Source organism: Cricetulus griseus, chromosome 2, assembly GCF_003668045.3.
Source record: "Cricetulus griseus strain 17A/GY chromosome 2, alternate assembly CriGri-PICRH-1.0, whole genome shotgun sequence".
NCBI lineage: Eukaryota > Metazoa > Chordata > Mammalia > Rodentia > Cricetidae > Cricetulus > Cricetulus griseus.
In genome coordinates this window covers 225,627,685-225,647,662 of record NC_048595.1, presented here as the reverse complement: position 1 = coordinate 225,647,662, position 19,978 = coordinate 225,627,685, and the positions used below count along the sequence as shown (strand labels likewise).

The window sequence follows — 19,978 nt, the reverse complement described above, 5'->3', positions numbered from 1 at the left end:
ACCTTGGCTTTTATATCCCACTTATATCTTGCAGATTTGAAATTCTCATTCCTTTGTCATTTTTTGTTTGTTTACTTATCAATGAAAGTGCTCAAGTTTAATACCTAAATAGTGCTTCATATTATAAAATAGGATAGTCAACAAGTATTGGTTTTATTATGCTGTCTGACTAGAATAACATGCAAATTGTATGGTAGTTAATTTCATTGGTACAGATGCCTGTCTTAGGGTTTCTATTGCTGTGAAGAGACACCATGACCACAGCAACTCTTATAAAAGAAAACATTTAATGGGATGGTTTATACTTTCAGAGGAACATGGCAGCGTGCAGGCAGACATGGTGCTGGAGCCTAGAGTCCTACATCTTGATCAGCCGGCAACAGGAAGTGAACTGGGGACACTGGGTGTAGCTTGAGCATACATGAGACCTGAAAGCCTACCCCACACTGACATACTTCCTCTAACAAGGCCACACATAATCCAACAAGACTACTCCCTTTGGGGGCCATGTTTTTGTTTTTGTTTTCTCCTCAAGCTACCACAATGCCCTTTAATGTTGGGTTAAATTTTCTACTCTCGTGTGTGTGTGTGTGTGTGTGTGTGTGTGTGTGTGTGTGTGTGTGTGTGTGTGTGTGTGTGTGTGTACACGTGTCCGTGTCCGTGTCCGTGTGTGTATGCTCACATGCAGAAGTCAGAGGACACTTGAAAGAGTTGGTTTTCTCCTTCCACCCTGTGGGTTCCAGAACTCAAAACTCAGATGGCCAAGCTTGACTTACAGATATCATTACCCACTGAGCCATCTTATAAGATCCCTGAACACTGATGTTTTTGTTCTAATTTTTTTTTTCATTCTGATAGACAACTAAATAAAAGGCCAAGGGTTTATTCAATTAACAGCCTACCTTAAGAAATTGTTTCTATTTACCATTTTTTAATTTAAATTAGAAACAAGATTGTTTTACATGTCAATCCCAGTTCCCTCTACCTCCCCTCCTCCCTCCCCTGTGGCCACCCCCCAACTAACACTTTACCTATCCCATACCCTTTCTGCTCCCCAGGGAGGCCTTCCATGGGGGGGGGTCTTTTTTATTGAGCTTTTAACTCTGTATTAGACATTTTAATATCTTCTTAAATGTATCTCATAACTTTCAGCACAGTTGTAGTTATGTGGATTTTCTGTGTTTTATTATTTTATTTATGGTTCGCTGGAGCAAACCTATGGCCTCTTGCATCTTTAGCAAGCACTCTGCCTCAGAGTCACATCCCTGGCCCTAAACTTTCTTTTTTGAAATAGCGTCTTACTTGTAACCCAGGCTGCCTGAGCTTTTGGTCCTCCTGCTTTTGCCTCCCAAGTACAGGAATTGCATATGTGCACCACACTGCCCAGCTTCTAAACATGCTCTTAGCCACTTACTGAGGAGGATGTGACTGAGGTAAACAGCCCTTTCCTAGAGAGTATATGCTAAAGTATTTAGTCCAGTACCCACACCACAGTGATGGCAAGTAGAACATTGGAGTATAAATCACTTTGACTAGTCAAAGGAAGGGTAACATCCTTTTTGAAGAGGCTGATGATATATTTTTGTACAAAAATATAACTAAATGTAACAGTTACAGGAAGTTTGTGTAATTGTGATGGTATGTTGTTTGATATATTAATTACAGTAATCCTTTAAGAAAATAGTCTGTCCCATGCTGAAGACAAATCCTCAACTAGATTTATTAGTGCCTACCTACCACATACTGTATTATGAAGAGTGTGACCATTTTATGTTCAGGCCTTGGTGTCAGGCTTGAGAATGATTCTGCACCCAGTCTATTCCCATCAGAAGGATATAGCCCAGCCTGTCCACCTTTATGACTCCACACTCTGATAAAGTTCAATTTGAAATAAAGCATACTGCATGGTAAATGCTGATAAAAGAATGTGTTAACTTACTGTGTCTTATTTTGTAATTCATTTATATGGGTTCTGTGGATCACACTCAAGTTACTAGACTTATGGGGCAAGTGCCATGTGTTTTCACCACTGAGCCCGTCTTACCAGCCCAACACCAGACTTCGGAGGCTTTGTAATATGAAGAATGTTCATGTTCATAAAGAATATTGGTTTTCTGTTCTAAATATGAAATTTAGTGGCTGTGTATGTGTGCCCATTTCTGGGGATCACTTTAATTAAGCACAAGTTCAAATGTAAGGTGATATAAACAATAATACTCATTGTGCCTAGTTCTCTCTCTCCCCTTTCCAGTCTTCCTTCTTTCTTTTTTTTCTTTCAGAGACTTTTTATTTCTTATTTTATTTTGATTTTTCGAGACAGTGAAACAGCTCTGGCTGTCCTAGAATTCACCATAGACAAGGTCCCAGAACCTCAAACCAAAGGGAAAATAGCAAAGCCTTTATCAGGGGACTGGGTGCAAGTGTTTACAGTGTGTGCACACAGTGTCCACCGTGGCTGTCTCCTTTCAGATGTTTATAGCCTGAATACATCAGTCATTGCTCTAATATTAACTGAAATGTGTCAACAGTATTTCTCTCCATTTTCTAAATCTTAAGATCTTTTTTGTTTGTTTATTGGTTTTGTTTGGATTTTTGAAACAGGATTATAGTTATATACCACCATTCTTGGCTAAACCTTAAGAGATGAAAATATTTACTTGAAAAAAAATCACTATTTGGATATATTTGAAAATGTTTTCATAATAAGTTCTTTTTCTGGTGGACAGTTCTCATTCTTAGGTTAATAGCATAACAGTGAGGTAGTATTTGTGTTCATAACTTGATTTTTATTCATAACTTGTTATAGTTAGACTCTGGTATAATTTCTTTAATGTTTGCTTTAGTATACGGGTAACAGAAATTAGCAGAGAGAGGCAGTGCTATTTATGTTGTAGGTAAAGAATTGTCTGTGTTACTTGTTTCTAGACTGTGCCAGCCTGATGAAAAAGTGTGTGCAGTGTCGGGCAGTGGTTGAACGCAGGGTGCCTTTCATCATGTGCTGCGGTGGGAAGGGTTCAGAAGACCCCTCTGATGAGATCTGTGAGTGTCTTCCCTTTTGCAGTTCCCAACTTGGCTTTTTTGCTGGCTTTACCTCCCAACTTTATACATATTACACTATGCTGCTGCCTTGTTTGACAAGAATTGGATTGACAGAGGATCTAGTATGGTTTTTGGTGCTTTTGTTAGTTACATGAAATGTAAAATCAGATTTTTATTTAGTTTGTGGTATGCTTATGTGGACTTTAAAAAGGTGTGCATACATGTGTAATGTGTGTGTGTGTGTACTTCTGAAAGCCTCTATATGCAAATGACTACTCTATGGAGTTGATTCTCTCTTCAACCTTTTATGGGTTCTGTGGATCACACTCAAGTTACTAGACTTATGGGGCAAGTGCCATGTGTTTTCACCACTGAGCCCGTCTTACCAGCCCAACACCAGACTTCGGAGGCTTTGTAATATGAAGAATGTTCATGTTCATAAAGAATATTGGCTTTCTGTTCTAAAGATGAAATTTAGTGGCTGTGTATGTGTGCCCATTTCTGGGGATCAGTTTAATTAAGCATATAATCTACCAATTTAGAGTAACTGGAAATGGGGAATCCCAAGTTTTTTTTTTTTTATTTTCAGTTTACAAATGTATTCTCTTGGTTCCTTTACATAGCATGCTTCGAAGACCATTTAAGTGGGATTCGTTCTGTGGAATAGTGATTATTAGGGCAGAGTCACTTTTAAAAAGTCAAAAGAAACTGGTTAATACTCCTGTAGTAGCTACTTTGCTCTGGTTCTGGTGGCCCATGAGCAAAGAAAAGGAGTGAGCATGTTTGTGACTTTGCCAGAGAAATCAAGTAGAGCCTTGTAACACTCAGAAATTCTCACTGCTGCAACCCCCTGTCTGTTTTCTTTTTGGTCAGGGTCTTGCTGTGTAGCCCAGACTGACCTGTTGGTAATATTCCTGCCCTCAGTCTTCTTGTGCTGCAGTTTCAATAGTGTGCCACCATGACTGGATTTCTCTTTCTTTTTTTAAAATTACTTAGAAATTATGTATAAATATGTGTGTGTGCTAGTACTTGGGCACAAAGGCCAGAGAGGCATTGACCTCCCCTGGAGGTGGAGTTACATGTGGTTGTGAGTCATTTGATAAGGGTGTAAGAGTAAGAGCATTGTGGTCTCTTAGGCACTGAGCACTCTCTCTAGCCCCCATCTTAGTCAGGCTTCAATTGTTGTAAAGAGACCCCATGACCATAGCAACTGTTATAAAGGAAAACTTTTTATTGTAGTGGCAGCTTACAGTTCAGAGGTTCAGTCCATCAATGTCATGGTGGGACATGGCAATGTGCAGGCAGACATGGTGCCGGTTACATCTTGATCAGAAGGCAGCAGAAAATGAACTGAGACACTGGGCAATGTCTTGAGCATAGGAGATCTCAAAGCTGTCCTCACAGTGACACACTTCCTCCAACAAAGCCACACCTCCTAATAGTGCCACTCCCTGTGAGATTATGGGGGCCATGTACATTCAAACTCCAACACTCCCCAAATCTAATTTCTCTTGAATATTATAAATGAGTGTTAATCTGGATTTCCCTACTGTATCTTTTGATCTCTCTGTGGGGAAAAAATTTTTTTAAGACGACCCTAAGAATAATGTTAGTTCCCTCTACCCCTTTCTTTTGTAGTAGAACTTATAAAACCCGGGGCCTTGCACATGGCTGCAAACATTCTGCCACCAGCCATCTTCAGCCCCATGGGTTTGATTTTTTTGTATTTGTTCATTTGTATGTTTTTTGGTTTTGGTTTTTCAAGATAGGTTTTTCTCTGTTTAGCCCTGAAACTGGCTCTATAGACTAGGCTGGCCTTGAACTCGGAGATCTGCCTGCCTCTGCCTTCTAAGTGCTGTTATTAAAGGCATAGGCCACCACTGCCCAGCTTGGTTTTGTCTTTTAATAATTAAAAGTTTAGAAATGTGTCATTATGTCAAAACAGTAATAACTAAGAAGGGTATTCTTAAATTCTAGCAAGTGGGAGTATTCCAGTGCTGCAGAAGGACAAGGACAACACCAATGTCAACGCAGACGTGCAGAAGCTGCAGCAGCAGCTGCAGGACATTAAGGAGCAGGTAATGGTTGCCTCCCACCACCCAGTGCTTCCTACTGTGCCACTTAACTCGTGTCCGCTAGGCTGCGCGCCCTTGCTCAGTAGGTGTGGCTTGTGATAGCAGACCAACAAAACACACACAGATTCCAATAAACATGGCTGGGAAAAACCTGAAAACCTGCCTTGGAAGTGAGCTGCCTTCCAAGCTAGTTTGAAGAGTGTAGGAAGATTGTTGGTGTCATGTAGAAGGCAGAGTTGCAGCAGCAGAACTCCTTTGGTGCTGCTGGGCAGAAATGTAACTAAACTACGGAGGAAGACACTGTCATCTGATGAACCTAACAGAGTGGTATTTAGGACTCCAAGCCTGGCAGAAAAAACCTGGGTAGTGATTTTCTCTGCTAGGAAGAAGCAAAGGGGAAGTTTCTTGAGCCTGTTATAAGAGTCTGGTCAAGTTGTGGATTTCTGTGGCTTGTGTGCATTTCCATACTTCAATAGAAAATTAAAACGTGTATATGTGTTTTTATATACACAAGGGAAAGATAAGTGCAAAATTCAGATTGGTGTTGATCATTGAGAGGTGGATGGAGGGGAGAGGGGAAGTTATTAGAAGGGTCTTGAGAAGTGAGAGTAGTATTCTATACATCAAACTGGGTATTAGTTACATTTTTATCTCCATTTTATACAGTTTTGACAAAGTACACTTTTATCTACTCGATGTTTATCAAAGCAAGAAGATAGAAACACATTTATACTATGTGTTTGAGTCTTGAGCCAGGTGTAATGGTACATTCCTCTAATCCTAGAACTCAGGAGGTTGAGCTCAAGACCAGAGAGACCTTGTCTCACAAACATCACAATAAAAAAACAGTAAAGCAAATCCTGTTTGTCACCCTTGCTATCTATCTGATGCAGTGTGGTCTGAGGTTGGCAGTCACATCACTGTTGCCAGCCACTGAGCAGTTCTTGATTCCAACCTTGTTGTCTGTGTTTACCAGAAATAATGGATGTAGTAATGGTTCTCAACCTTCCTAATACTTCGACCTGTTATAGTAACCCCTGTCCCTGTAAAATTATCTCGTTGCTGCTTCATAACTAATTTTGCTATCGTTATGAATAGTAATGCAAATATCCAGTATGCAGGATATCTGATGTGTAACTCCTGTGAAAAGGTCATTCCACCCCCAAAAACCACTGCAATAGAGGGTGGCCCATGGCCACATGATAACTAGTTTCAAATGTGTGTTTACTAGGCTTTTGTGCACATGGCTGAAGAGAAAAAAGCCTTCTCACTGAGCTGGTTTTTCCTATAGAATCCTCATTTAGCAATAATTGTTCTATCATGATTAAAGATAGACAAGGATTTAAAGGTTTTCCCCCCTCATTTCTCTTCTCCCCCTTTCCTTTTGCCTGTGTTTGTGTGTATAGTGTCTGTATGTATATGGGTGCACATATGTGTTCCTGTTCATGAGCATATATATATGTACACATTTATGTGGAGGCCCAGGGTTGACAAATGTTTTCCTTATAGTTCTGGCTAGGGTGGCTAGCCAACTTGCTCCAAGGTTCCCCTGACTCTGCCTCCTGTACACTGGGATTACAAGTGTGTCTGTGTGCTTCCCTGGATTGACATGGGTTCTGGGGATCTGAACTCTGGTCCTCATTATTACATTTTTATAAATATATATCATTTTTTGTTTTTATTTGTCACCCTCCCCCTTTCCATCACCAATCAACCTACTTTCCTCTTATTGTGTGTTCCCTGCCTCCCACCCCCGTCAGGCTAGGCTTTCATGTCTTACTTTCTACTGCACTCTTACCCTCTGCTTCTCCCCTCTACAGTCCTCTTGCTGCTTCATGTCCAGTCAATATGGATATACACATGGCATTTGTAGAAATTTAAATCTAGATTCTGCATATGAGACATATGGTGATGTTTGGCTTTCTGGGGTTGATGTGCTATCTGCATGTACACCTGCACACCAGAAGAAGGCATCTTATTTCACTACAGATGGTTGTGAGCCACCATGTAGTTGCTGGGAATTGAATTCAGGACCTCTGGAAGAACAGCCAATAGCCTTAACCTCTGAGCCATCTCTCCAGCCCCCATTTCCTTATCATTTTAGTTAGTTATGGGGTATATGCATTCGTGAGTGTACATGTATGTTTGTATCCATATGTGGAGTCCAGAGGTCATCTTTAGGTGTCATTCATCAGAGCTTTGTTTGTTTTCCCCACGCACAGGAGTGTGCTGCCCTACCTGTGTTTTATGCAGTGCTAGGAATCTGGATTCACTTCCTAATCCTTATCATAACAAGCACTTTTCTGGCAGACCAGTCTCCCTAGCCATAATCTGTTTGTTATTTTAGACAGGTTCTTCCTTTGTAATCCTGGATGGCCTGAAATTCACTGTGTAGACCAGACTGGTCTCAAACTTGTGTTGATCTTCCTGCCTCTGCTTCCAGAATGCTGGAGGCATGTGTGCCACCATTACAGGCTATAGATTGTCTCTTTACTGATAGTTTCTTTTGCTTTGGGAAGCTTTTTCTTTTCTTGTAATCATATTTGTTAAAGGGTATTAATATAGGTGAGAATATATTTGACTCAGTCAACGTAAAATAAAATAGTTTGGGGCTTAGGGAGATAGCTTAGTAGTTCAGAGCACTTGGCTGCTTTTTCACAGGTCCTGAGCTCAATTCCTAGCACCCACATGACAGTTCACTATCTGATACCTAGTCTTGTGTATTGGCATGCATGTAGACAAAGCACTGGTGTGCATGAAAAAATAATCTTTACAAAATGTTTAAAGTTTTGAAGCTCCCCTGCATTTCAGTTTCTTTCCCATGAGACACAGGAAGATGAAGCTGTTTTGTTTTGTTTTCTTGTATGGAATCAAAAATCCATAAAGAAGGGCTGGAGAGAAGGCTCAGCTGTTGAGAGCCCTGCTGTTCTTCCAGGGGATCCAGGTTTGCTTCCGAACTAACAGCCATGCCAAGTGTTTTATAAGCCATTTATAACTCCAGACCCAGGGGACCTGATACCTTCTTCTGACTGCATGGGCACCTGCATGCATGTGGCATACACAAACATAAATAATAAAACAAAATCTTTTTTTAAGTAATTTATTTTTTACATTCCTATCCCAGTTCCCCCTCCCTCCTCTCCCCCCACTCCCTCCACTTCCCCTCTTTCCATCTGCTCCTCAGAGAGGGTGAGGCCTCTCCTAGGAAGTCTACTAAGTCTGTCCCATCACCTAGTTGAGGCAGGACCAAGGCACCTCTCCACCCCCACAGCCCTGTGTCTAAGCTGGACAAGGTGTCTCTCCATATAGAATGGGCTCCACTAAGTCAGTTTGTGCATTAGAATTAGGTCTCAGACCCACTGCTAGTGCCTCATATATTGTCCCAGTCACACCATTGTCACCTGTATTAAGGGATTCTAGTTCAGTCTTATGCAGGTTCTCCATATGTCAGACCTGAGTCAGTGATCTCTCACTAGCTCGGGTCAGCTGATTCTGTGGGTTTCCCCATCATGGTCTTGACTCCTTTGTTCATATTGTCACTCCTCCCTCACTTCAGTTGTACTCCAGGAGCTTGGCCCAATGATTAGTTGTGGAATTCTGCATCTGCTTCCATCTTTTTCTGGAAGAGGGTTCTAGCTTCTCTGGGGTTGTGGATTGTAGGCTGGGTATCTTTTGCTTTATTTCTGGTATCCACTTACAAGTGAGTACATACTATGTTTGTCTTTCTGGTTTTGGGTTACCTCACTTAGGATGGCTTTTTTGTCAACAATACAAAATGGCTCCCTAAAAAATGGGAAAAGATCTTCATCAACCCCACATCTGACAGAGGGCTAATCTCCAAAATATACAAAGAACTCAAGAAACTATAATTCAAACTACTAGATAATCCAATTAAAAAAATGAGGTACAGATCTAAATAGAGAATTCTCAACAGAACAATCTCAAGTGGCAAAAAGACACTTAAGGAAATGCTCACCATCCTTAGTCGTCAGGGAAATGCAAATCAAAACCACTCTGAGATTCCATCTTACACTGATCAGAATGGCTAAAATCAAAAACACCAATGACAGCTTATGCTGGAGAGGATGTAGAGAAAGGGGAACACTCCTCCACTGCTGGTGGGAGTGCAAACTTGTACAGCCGCTGTGGAAATCAGCATGACGATTCCTCAGAAAATTAGGGATCAACCTACCTCAAGACCCTGCAGTACCATTGTTGGGCATATACCCAAAAGAGGCATATTCACACCAGAAGGACATTTGCTTAACTACATTCATAACAACAATATTTGTAATAGCCAGATCTTGGAAACAGCCTAGATGCCCCTCAGTTGAAGAATGGATAAACAAAATGTGGTGCATTTACACATTGAAGTACTAGTCAGCGATAAGAAACAATGACATCCTAAAATTCACAGGCAAATGGTCAGAACTATAAAACAGAATCTTAAATAAAGGCAAAGGAAGGCTGTTAGGGAATAAGATAAAAGGGGGTGTTAGATAAGTGTGGGCAATGGCAGGGGTGGTAAACAAACTCAGAGTATTTTAAATACATGTACGAAGATGCCGCAAAACTGTTGCAGGAGCTTTCTGTCCCTGCTGGTCCCACGGCCCTTGAGCCCCAAATAAACACACAGATGCTATATTAATTATAAATCTGTTGGCTGATGAATAGGGCTTCTTATTGGCCAGCTCTGTCTTAATTATTAACCCATTTCTATCAATCTATGTATTGCCATGAGGCTGTGGCTTAATGCCCTGACATGTTGTTACTCCTTTGGCAGCATCTCGACTCTGTGGCAGGCTCTGTCTGCCTACTATTCCGAGAATTCTCCTCATAGTCCCACCTGTCTTCATGCCTTATTGGCCAACAGTGTTTTATTCAGCAACCAATTGGAGAAACATATACAGAAGGACATCCCCCATCATAAAACAGTAATGTTTAAAAAGTAGTAACATTAGAAATATATATTCACTGTGTGTCTGATACTATAGATCACACTTGGGGCTTACAGACATGGCAGACACACTCTTCTTGCAGACCTAACCCCAGCTTTCAGTTTCTCACACTGAACCATGATACATACTGAACCCTGTTATGGATCAACTTATTTCTAGAACTTTTCATCCTAAAAATGTTTATTCTTCCTTAAAAATTCACACCACCATAGTTTATCACTAAACAATTTAGACACTTGAAACAAAACTAAGTTTTTATGTATGGATGGGGTTTCTTACAGGAATCTTCCTTCAGGATGATCACAGTCTAAGGAAACATGAATAGTTCTTGTCACTCATATCCGAGTCTTTCTATTATCCCCTTGTCCATACCCTAACCCCTCCTACCCCAGTCTCACTGTGAAGCTAAGGCTGGCATTAGCTACCTCAGCAGGTTGTCGGGATTATAAATCCGACCACTTGACCCTGGTTCCTGCTTGTCTGGTTTAACTTAGAAAATTAATTTCACATACTACTAATAACAACATATCACTCTTAAAGTAATAAATGTGTTTCCTTTTGGAAATGCAAGTTATTAACTACATAGAAATCTTTTTTTTTTCTTTCATTTATTTTTGTCTTGGAATGAAAGCTAGAGCCTCATTTAAAAAAAAAAAAAATGCGAAGCAAGTATTCCACCACTGAACTATATATCCCCAGCCAGGTACCTTGAATTCTTGAAAATGTAATGGAGTGACGATATTTTAATGCCACTAAATGAGTGGGCTTACCCCCCCCCCCATCTTGCTTTTTGAAACTTCAAAATAGATGATTGTAAATAGTTTGTTTGGAAAGGAATATGTTTGCCAATTTACAGCACAATTTTCCCCCGGTGGTTACAATTATCATCACTGTCATAGACTTGAGGCCTTGTTTAGTAATCCAGCCATTCCTATTTACTTTATTTCTATGTTGGGAGAGAGAAAATTCATAATGAAGTGTTACATTAGAGGAAAATGGGCTTTTGTTAGTGTAAGTATGTTTTATGGATAAATAATGACTAGAGTGGCTAAAAGCATATACCTAAGTCTTGAGAGCAGAATAGTTCTGGCAGAGTGTTTGAGAGCAAGAACTCCGGGGCTAGCAATCCCAAGATGACATGTCTTGATGTGAGTACTTAGCAGGGCTTGGGAGTTTAATATCTAGCATAGCGCCTAGCAAGGGCTCTCTGCTGGGTATCTGCACTGCACCCCACTTTAGTGCCACACAAGGCACTGGGTACTTGGAGGTAACAAGTCTGCTTCAGGTGTAGTGGGGTAGCTTTCATCCATTGCCCATTCTCCAATTTATTATCATTTATGTTGTGTGTGTTTGTATGCATAGTTTATGTGCATCCTGTACATGCAGGAGCCACTGGAGGTCAGATTCCCTGGAGCTGTGAGCCAGCATGTGAGTGCTGAGAACCAAACTCGGGTTCTTTACAAGAGCAGCAAGCATTTCTAACCTCTGAGGGTTCTCCACCCTGTACTCCTGTACTCCTGTACTCATGTACTACCTTTATACCGTTTGGAAAGAATAGCTAGCATCTATTTATTGTAGGGATGACCTTTTTTTATTATAACTATTTTTGAACACATGATTTTTAAATAATTTATTTTTGAGCTGGGTGTGGTGGCAACACCTTGAATTCCAGTACTTGGGTGGCAGAGGCAGGTAGATCTCTTAATGAGTTTGAAACCAGCTTGGCCTACATAGTGAGTTCATCAGCCAAGGCTACAAAACAAGTCCTAGTTTCAAATACCCCCTCTACAAACAAACAAACAAACAAACAAACAAACAAAAAACCACACACACTGGAAATTTTATTCTGAATAGCAATACATTATTTGACTAAAACCAGAAGAGAAAATTAATGATCTGAAAGAGTTGTCATGTTGCACTTCAAGTATAAAATGGCTCGTATTTACCCGTTGTCTCATTACATTTCAGACTATGTGCCCTGTGTGTTTGGATCGTCTGAAGAACATGATTTTCCTCTGTGGCCACGGAACATGCCAGCTCTGTGGAGACCGAATGAGTGAATGCCCAATTTGTCGAAAGGCAATTGAACGGAGGATTCTTTTGTACTGATTAAGAAACACAGAGTGTTTTGTTAGCTAAAGTATGTGATCATGAGATCTTAGTGGGTTCTAAAGCTAGTTGGAAGTTTAATCTAATGGATTAATTTGAAATTTCATAATTTTTTATTAGAATGTAATTAGATTTGTATATGTACCTCCATCACAACGAAAACATCATACAGTGTTTGAAATTGCCGATTTGGGTGTGTGTGTTTTCCTCTGAAAATTTGGAACATCAAATCCGTGTTAATTAATAGAAAATTTGCTATTGGCTTCAAAGGGGAAATCCTTTAAGGACCTCCTTTAACATTTGTTTTTATTGTATTTTTCTTTTTAAATTTATACATATGTTAGACCTTAAAAGTGATTTACAAGGTCGATATTCCTTCATGATTTCATGATTATCATGATTTCACATGGTGAAATGACACAGCTATTCCAAAAAGTCCTATGTAAGGTGAGTGGGCAAGTAAAACTATGTCACATGTGTTAAAAGTATAGTAGAGATGCCACATGGCTGAGGCAGTACTGAAGGAAAGATTGTATTTCAAGATAATTAGAAATCATCCAAATGATTATTTCAGAATTAAGTAAATGGAAGCATGTGCTAAGAGAATAATGACTTTACCTTATTTCCTAGACTTAAGGAAAATTGATTAGCTTAAATAAATGACCAGTTTCAAAATCAGCAGTGGATATGAAAGGGAAAAGCAAAATTGTAATGAGAATTGAAGGCTCGCACAAAATGATGCAAGCACACCTCCTACCTGACCGTTACTGCTGCACTTCTTGTATTAGCTTGTCACTGTTTGGAGCAGCCATTTGCAGAAAAAGATCTGTGAAAAATAATTTCCATTTTCCCCAAGACAACTGGCCTGGGCTTGATCTAATGAGTGCACACACCGTCGTGTTTGTGCCTCTGAGGTCTGCTCAGCAGGGCAATGCATTATTAGAGGCAGCAATCTTCTGTGTCTGTTCATTCTGACAGTGTTACAGAGTATCTTCATCAAAAGCCTTACTCCCCCTCTCTCACATAGCGATTTTTGCTACAAAAATATTCTTTAAACTGCCAACTATAACTAAGATACAGTAAATAGTGTAATATCAGATACTTAGAAAAGGGTGCAGAGGCATTTATGGAAAAGCATGTGATTACATGTAGATTTTGGAGGGGGCTAAGCATTTCTCTCCTTTAAATGAGTAATCTCTGTATTTATAGTAAATATATGCGTGTTTTGAGATTCCTTACTGTTAGATTATAAGAAATTTCAGCTGTTTACAGTAGTGTCTACTATATACTGTGTATAAGTATATACTCTTAGTGTTCTTTGGGGATAGTTTTTCCCCACATTTGAATCTGGCTAGCTTATTTCTGTTTTTCTGCTGTAGCAACTAAATGTGGGAGACCAGAGCATCCAGCCTGATTGTGCTTTGTTGCTGGTGGTTCACCTGCCACCACCTTTGCCAGGCCTCATGGGATGATGTCCTGGCTGTGTTGCAGACTCAGCAATTCCATGTCTGTGTTTAGCTGAGTAACTGCTGTTTTTTGAGATAGCGTCTCACTATGTATTCCTGGCCTGGAACTTACTGTGTAGTTCAGGCTGGTCTCAACCTCATGATCCTTCTGCCTCTGCCCTCCAACTGTGGGATTATAGGATGAGGACCCCCTGCCCCCTTGTGTCCAGCAACTATTAATCATTTTGGACAGTACAGTTGTTAGTTTCAGATTAGGAATGTTATGTTGTGACTTTAGTTATGTAGTTAGGAACCGATGAGGCCATTTTCTAAGTATAATTTGAAGTTAAAAGAAAAGATATTCTGATGCTAGGATGTTTACATAAAGAGACAGACTATCTTCTTGCAGACTTGGAAATAGCAAAATTGAGGGTCTTATCTTCCTTGCCGTAGACTGCCCATTGGGCAATGAAGGATGGCTGCTGTACACAGTCTGCCAGTCCAAGAACCTGTAGGCCACAGCTGCATCTCATTTAAGTCCTTTTCTCTGTCTCTTGAATTGCAGTGCTAAAAACTTGTGTCTGTAAGGGGACAGCTCCTAGCTCTGTTTCCTCCTTGTTAGAGCACACTAACTTCTGTGAGAGAAGCCGTAAAGTCTCTAGTGCTGGGACCTGTGGATTTCCCTTTGTCACTTGGCTGTTTATTTATGAATAGAAGATATTCTTCTAGTCATGTCTTCAGGCACCTAAAATTATTGTAAATTTGCTTGGGTTTGCAGGAGACAGTAAGACCAAGAACTGAATCATGCCAGTGACTTTCTTCCTCACTCTCTGAAACTGCTACCTCTTAGTCTCTTCACAGTACTTGGCCCATTGGGTAGCTCTCTTCCTTGTTACCCAAGCCTCTCTTCCCTGTGCCTCAGAACAACTCATACTTCCCTTAGGATTATTTTTACAGTGGCATACATTCTTTTTTTCCCTTTTTCTTTTTTTTTTTTTTAGCATTGGGTTTCAGGGGCTTGATAGGAAGGGAAAAAAAAAAAAAAAGGTCAGTGTCCTAGCACATTCAGAGTTCACACTGCAGTTGTGTGTTAGGGTCTCTAGGCACTGTTAGCACTCCTGATGATGTTTCAGGAAAGCTTTGGGAAGCAGTATTTGGAATCCTTTTCTGTACCCTCACCCGACCACATTTTCTCCCTCTAAATACATACAACTCACCAGATGGTGCTAGCACAGTTGCACTTGTTCATGTGGGTTAACATTCTTATCTATGCTGTGCACATATTAATTTTGTTTGGAGCAAGGTTTCCAAGAGAGATAGTTTTATATTAGTGTAAGAACATTATACTAGGCAAGTTGCCCAAATTATGCTTAAGGTATTTGTAACTTAATAATGGCAAATTAACCAGAAGTCTACTGAAACATAAATGTAACTGGAAATAACTTCTTAAGTTTATATTTTTGATGATTTTAGCCTGAAAGAACATTTTACTTTAGAATGTTGAAATGCATGCTGCTTAAGATTTGTCTAATTCAAAATTCAAACCTTGCTGGTTCATTTTTACACATGCGAATATCTTGGGTAGTCATACGTTGCCTGATGGGTGTTCTTTGCTTATTTTGAATTCTGGACACTTTTGAACTAGGAATAGTTAAACTAGGACAGTGCTGGATGGAGCAGAGCTGGTTTGAGACGTAAGGGTTGCAGCAGGTGTGAAACAGAGACAGCAAGCACAGAGAAAGGAGCGTCATGTAGGGTTTGCCGCGGCCTTAGTGGAAAGGGCATGCGTATTTAATTAAGAATAAAAGTGTCTGGTAGGTCAGTTCTTCATATGTCTTCACAGTTGTTTTGTAAATTACAGATTTTAATACAACTTGCTTTTTTTAAGGTCTAAAAGCATTTATCCTTTCAAAGTGTCTGAAATATTTATAGTAATAATTTGTATAAAAAATGACTCACAGGATACATTTTTTGGAATTTTTTTAGATTGCAGTAAGAACCACATATCATACAGTTTGTTATCCCGACTGCTTCTAAATGTGCAGTTCAGCAGCGTCTCTTCCACTATGTTGTTGAAAAACAGGTGTGGAACTTTATCCTGCACAGTTGAAATGTCACATCCATCAAGTACTCCCTTTTTCATATCGTCTATGCAGTAGGGGGTTCTGAGTACATATAAAGCAAACATTCACATTACTGAGTAGAGTCCTTTGTGTTTGCAAGATCTAAACTTAGGTAGACATCAGGTTCCTGACATTTGAGGGAAGGCAATCTCTCCCCTGCCATAATTGTTATTTTTACATGTATATTAACTGAAAGTGTTTATTAGTTCATTTTGAGCTGGGGTGGAAAAATACAATTGGGGGAGATTCGAGACAGGGTTTCTCTGTGTGGCCCTGGATGTCCTGGAACTCACTCTGTAGACCAGAGTGAGTGGCCTTGAACTCACAGAAATCCACCTGCCTTTGCCTTCCAAGTGCTCGGGTTAAAGGTGTGCGTTACCACTGCCCAGCTCAGAAAAATACATTTAAATATGATAAATAAGTTAGCTTTCTTTTGTATAAATTGGGAAGGTAATAGATTTTTCACAAGTAATTTGTGCCTTGTTATAAACACCCCTTGTCATTGAGTCTACCTGTCAAAGTTTTAGAATACATTTTTCTTTTAAAATGGCGTCTAATTTAACTTCCTTGAAATATCACATAGGAATGCTTACTGATGTTACTTGATAATCATGTATATCCTTTTGACTTTAACACACACACACACACACACACACACACACACACACACACACACACACACACACACACACACACACACACGGTAGCAGTATTGATGATTACGGTTGTATGTCTCTAAACATTAAATGTGAGGAAGCTGTTTAATGCTGTCTCGTGCACATGTTGCTTTACTTGCAGTGAAGGAGAAGTCCTTTGCACTGAGTGTCAGTGGCTGATAGAGTGGCTAGTAGTGCAGTGAAATACAGCATACAAAGAGGAATGCGTAGTTAATGAAGTTAAGTTGCTGCTTCGGCATTTTCTACCTCCTTTTCTATCAGAATACTGCTCTTCTTCCCCCTTCTAGCATCTCATCTTGTTTGTGAGTGAGAAGGAAAGAGCCTGAGGTTAAGTTAGACTCCTTTTTTGAGAATGTAAGCAATAGGTGCAGGAAAAGGGACTGGTCAGATTGATTTGGTGCCTGAATCTAAAAGTATGAATTGATATGTGCAAACTGTCTAAGAGGAAAAATAGTGCTGAGTATTTGAATTTTCCTGCGTAGTTCTCTTGATTTTATTTCATAAACATGACTTTCCTCAAAAGCAAAGTGGTCTTCTAATTTTTTTATGAAATAAGCAAATACGCCATTTTGTCTGAGTATACAGTTTCAGGAAGCTGCTGAAAGTTCCGACTCAGGGCTTTTTCACAGTTTAAGCAATTAGTAATATATTTTGGAAACTCCATCTGCATAATTTTTCAGTGCCTTGAATGAATTACTAACCCAGCAACACTTCAAACTTTGTAGTGGGCAGCCTTTGGTGCACTGGGTCATGTGTGCACATTCCTAATTATACTGCTAAGTGTGTGCAGTAGCAGCTCTGCATGTGTGCTGGGTTTGCATGATTCTTTAAGGGAAGTGTCTACATTTGCACTTGATACTTGGTTTTTGCTTCTGTTTTTTAAAACCTGATTATTCAATGCCATGGCACTGTTACAAGAAAACTGGTGTTTGCTGTCAGTATGCAGTCACCTTAAATAGCTGTTGGGGAAAGGGCAGGGCACACACTTTGTTTAGTACAAAAAGAGAATCAGTTTGGGAAGCAGATCTTCCTCTCAAGTGGAAACCAAACCAAGCCAACCCCTTTTTTTAGTGGTTCAATTAAAAAATTAATTGAAAGGAAATCATGAATTGCATGTCATTCTTGATGCTGACCTGTAGACTAAATGCACATTTCTGTCTCCTTCAGTATGTGTCTGCCATTCTAAGTACAGTATATTCAAAAAGGAAAAAGTAGTTTGACTCACAAGTGTTTTGCTTTGTATTTTTTTTTCCAGTTCTTCTTAGATTTCAATGTTGGAATAAATTTAAGTCTTGCTTATGGATAAAATTCTGTATGGAAAATTATTCTTGCTTATTAGCTTTTGTTTAAAAAAAGCTTAGTAATAACTAAGCTTTTTGAAATAAATGAAAACATTTACCATTAATAAAACCTGTGGTGTAATATGTTTTTCTCTGATTTTTGGGAAGCTATTCTTTACAGTAATATGAATGAATTTTTATTTTTAAGGCATTTGAAAGCAAATCTCAGTACATCAAAAAAAATCCTATTATTGGAAAGAAAATTACCATATCTTTGAGAAACAAGGACATCTCTCTCCAAGTCAATATAAGAAGTAAGCATCCACATCTAGAAGGCTCCCACTGTGAGTGCTCACATGGCAGGAGCCTCTGTCCAATGGTCAAAGAAGCTTTCATATTTAACACCTACTTCTTCAGGATTAAGATTATTTGGAAAGTAGCCTGAATAGAATAGGCTTGATCAAAGGAAACCAGACAGGAAGACTCAGCCTGTCTGTCTCTATATATTTTAAAAGCTTACTCCTCTTCAGAAGTCAGGGGTGTGTGTGTGTGTGTGTGTGTGTGTGTGTGTGTGTGTGTGTGTGTGTGTGTGGTGTTTTGTGTATAGCATTTTTTGGAAGGCAAGTATTTTACAGCAATGATGTATCTCTCCCCTTTTCAGTGTTTTGTGAGTAATCAGTCATTGAATAGTTTGGGGGTATTTTACTTTTAACGTCGCTAGATGCACTTGTTTGTGATGTTGTTGAGAGGTTTTCTGATTCCAGTTTAAAAGATATGTATCCCAAATGTCTAAGAGAAAATCCATCAGAAACAGAATCTTTTGTTTAATTGATAAAAGCACATGTATTCCAACAACTTTAAAACTGAATTTTTTTGATAACTTCTAACAAATTGTATTTTGTGTTTATTTCTATTACTGTATAAGTAGCTATCTCATGGTAATATTTTTATTAAATTGAAACTAGGTTTAAAAATAAAGACATTTTAGAAAATCTGCTTTATATTTTTATCATTGACAGTTAATTCATCATTCACATAGGTTAAATTTCACTAATACTGTATAGCAAGCATTTCTCAAACTTGGTGATGTTCTTTAGAGCTGCATCAGGAATTCAGAGGATGCAGCAAAGCGTGGGGTAAAGTGGGAAACCAAAGCAGTTCCTGCAGTGAGCATTTGCCTAATAGTTTCCCCATTTATAACCAAACTAATAACTGATGAGCGCACTTTTATTTTCTTGAAGGCCTATAATAATAATAATACTAAAAGATAGATGTAGGAAGTAAGTAAAAGACTAGACCCATAACAGACCACCAGTGAATGGATGACATGTCAAGGACACTGGTTGGTGGTGCTGCTGTTGTGTGACACCCTGAGGAGATGCTTTCTGTTTGCCCTGGATAGGCCCTTGCATTCACAGAACAACTTTCTAAAAGACAGAATTTTAAAAGCAGTGTAAATATTTATTTTCACATCTCACCAATTAGTATTGATATTGAGCAGAACATTAACAATTTAGAAAGTGCTGATAGGGTGAAGTTGACCCTAGTCTAACAAAGACAAGCAGTCAAGCTGAGCCTTTACTTTCTGACCATATCACAGGCAAACCATTGAGGAAAGACACCTGTCGAGACACCCAGGAGTAGACTCCTTTGGGAGCCAGTGGTAGGTGAATTACTACAGGCTTAATCTTAAGAGGTAGAAATTCAAGGGGAGGGTACCATATGGTTGAGCTGGAGGACCTATCAGTTCTTGCCTCAGTGGTAGAGCACTTGACTGATGTGTGAACCCAGGTTCAATCCTCTGCACTAGATGAAAAAGAAACCGAAAATGTACCATTAGTCAATTGTTTAATCCTCAAGGTCACATAGGACATTTAGTAAGGAAGATGACATTTGGGACCTTCAAATATACTTAAATGAATCTTAAAAGAATGACACAGCATATTCTCCCAGACCACAATGGAATTAAACTGGAGGTCTACAGAGATGGTTTTAGAGAAAAGTTGTTAAGCTGGGGACTAAGCTACACACAGGTTAAAGAAATCTAAATAAATGGAGGCTACTTTGGATAACTGGGTGTTGTGGCTTACACACCTTAGGAGGCAGAATCAAAAGGGTCTCAAGTTAGAGGCTGGCTTGGTGATTGATAGATACAGCCATAGGCACGCGCTCGGGGAGCCGTGAAAGCAGTCCCAGGAAAGGAAGCAAAAGATGTAAACTCATCAAGCCTCCTCTAGCAAATTAGAAGAGGAACAAATGAGTCAAAAGAAAT

General features: G+C 39.5%; 1 protein-coding gene across 2 annotated transcripts in view; it reads left to right on the top strand.

The window, feature by feature from the left end:
* Positions 1–18,671, top strand: part of Mib1 (mindbomb E3 ubiquitin protein ligase 1) — a 113,633-nt gene extending 94,962 nt beyond the window's left edge. Inside the window, exons 19-22 of one of the 2 annotated variants that reach the window (XM_027404324.2) lie at positions 2,926–3,039; positions 5,017–5,117; positions 12,041–12,212; positions 17,915–18,671. In XM_027404324.2, coding sequence (XP_027260125.1) covers positions 2,926–3,039; positions 5,017–5,117; positions 12,041–12,181 — 356 coding nt within the window. In that variant the 3' untranslated portion in view covers positions 12,182–12,212; positions 17,915–18,671. Of the gene's footprint in view, positions 1–2,925; positions 3,040–5,016; positions 5,118–12,040; positions 17,851–17,914 lie in introns of those variants that run through there. The other variant, XM_027404323.2, reaches the window with a different exon arrangement.
* Positions 18,672–19,978: the final 1,307 nt, after the last annotated feature.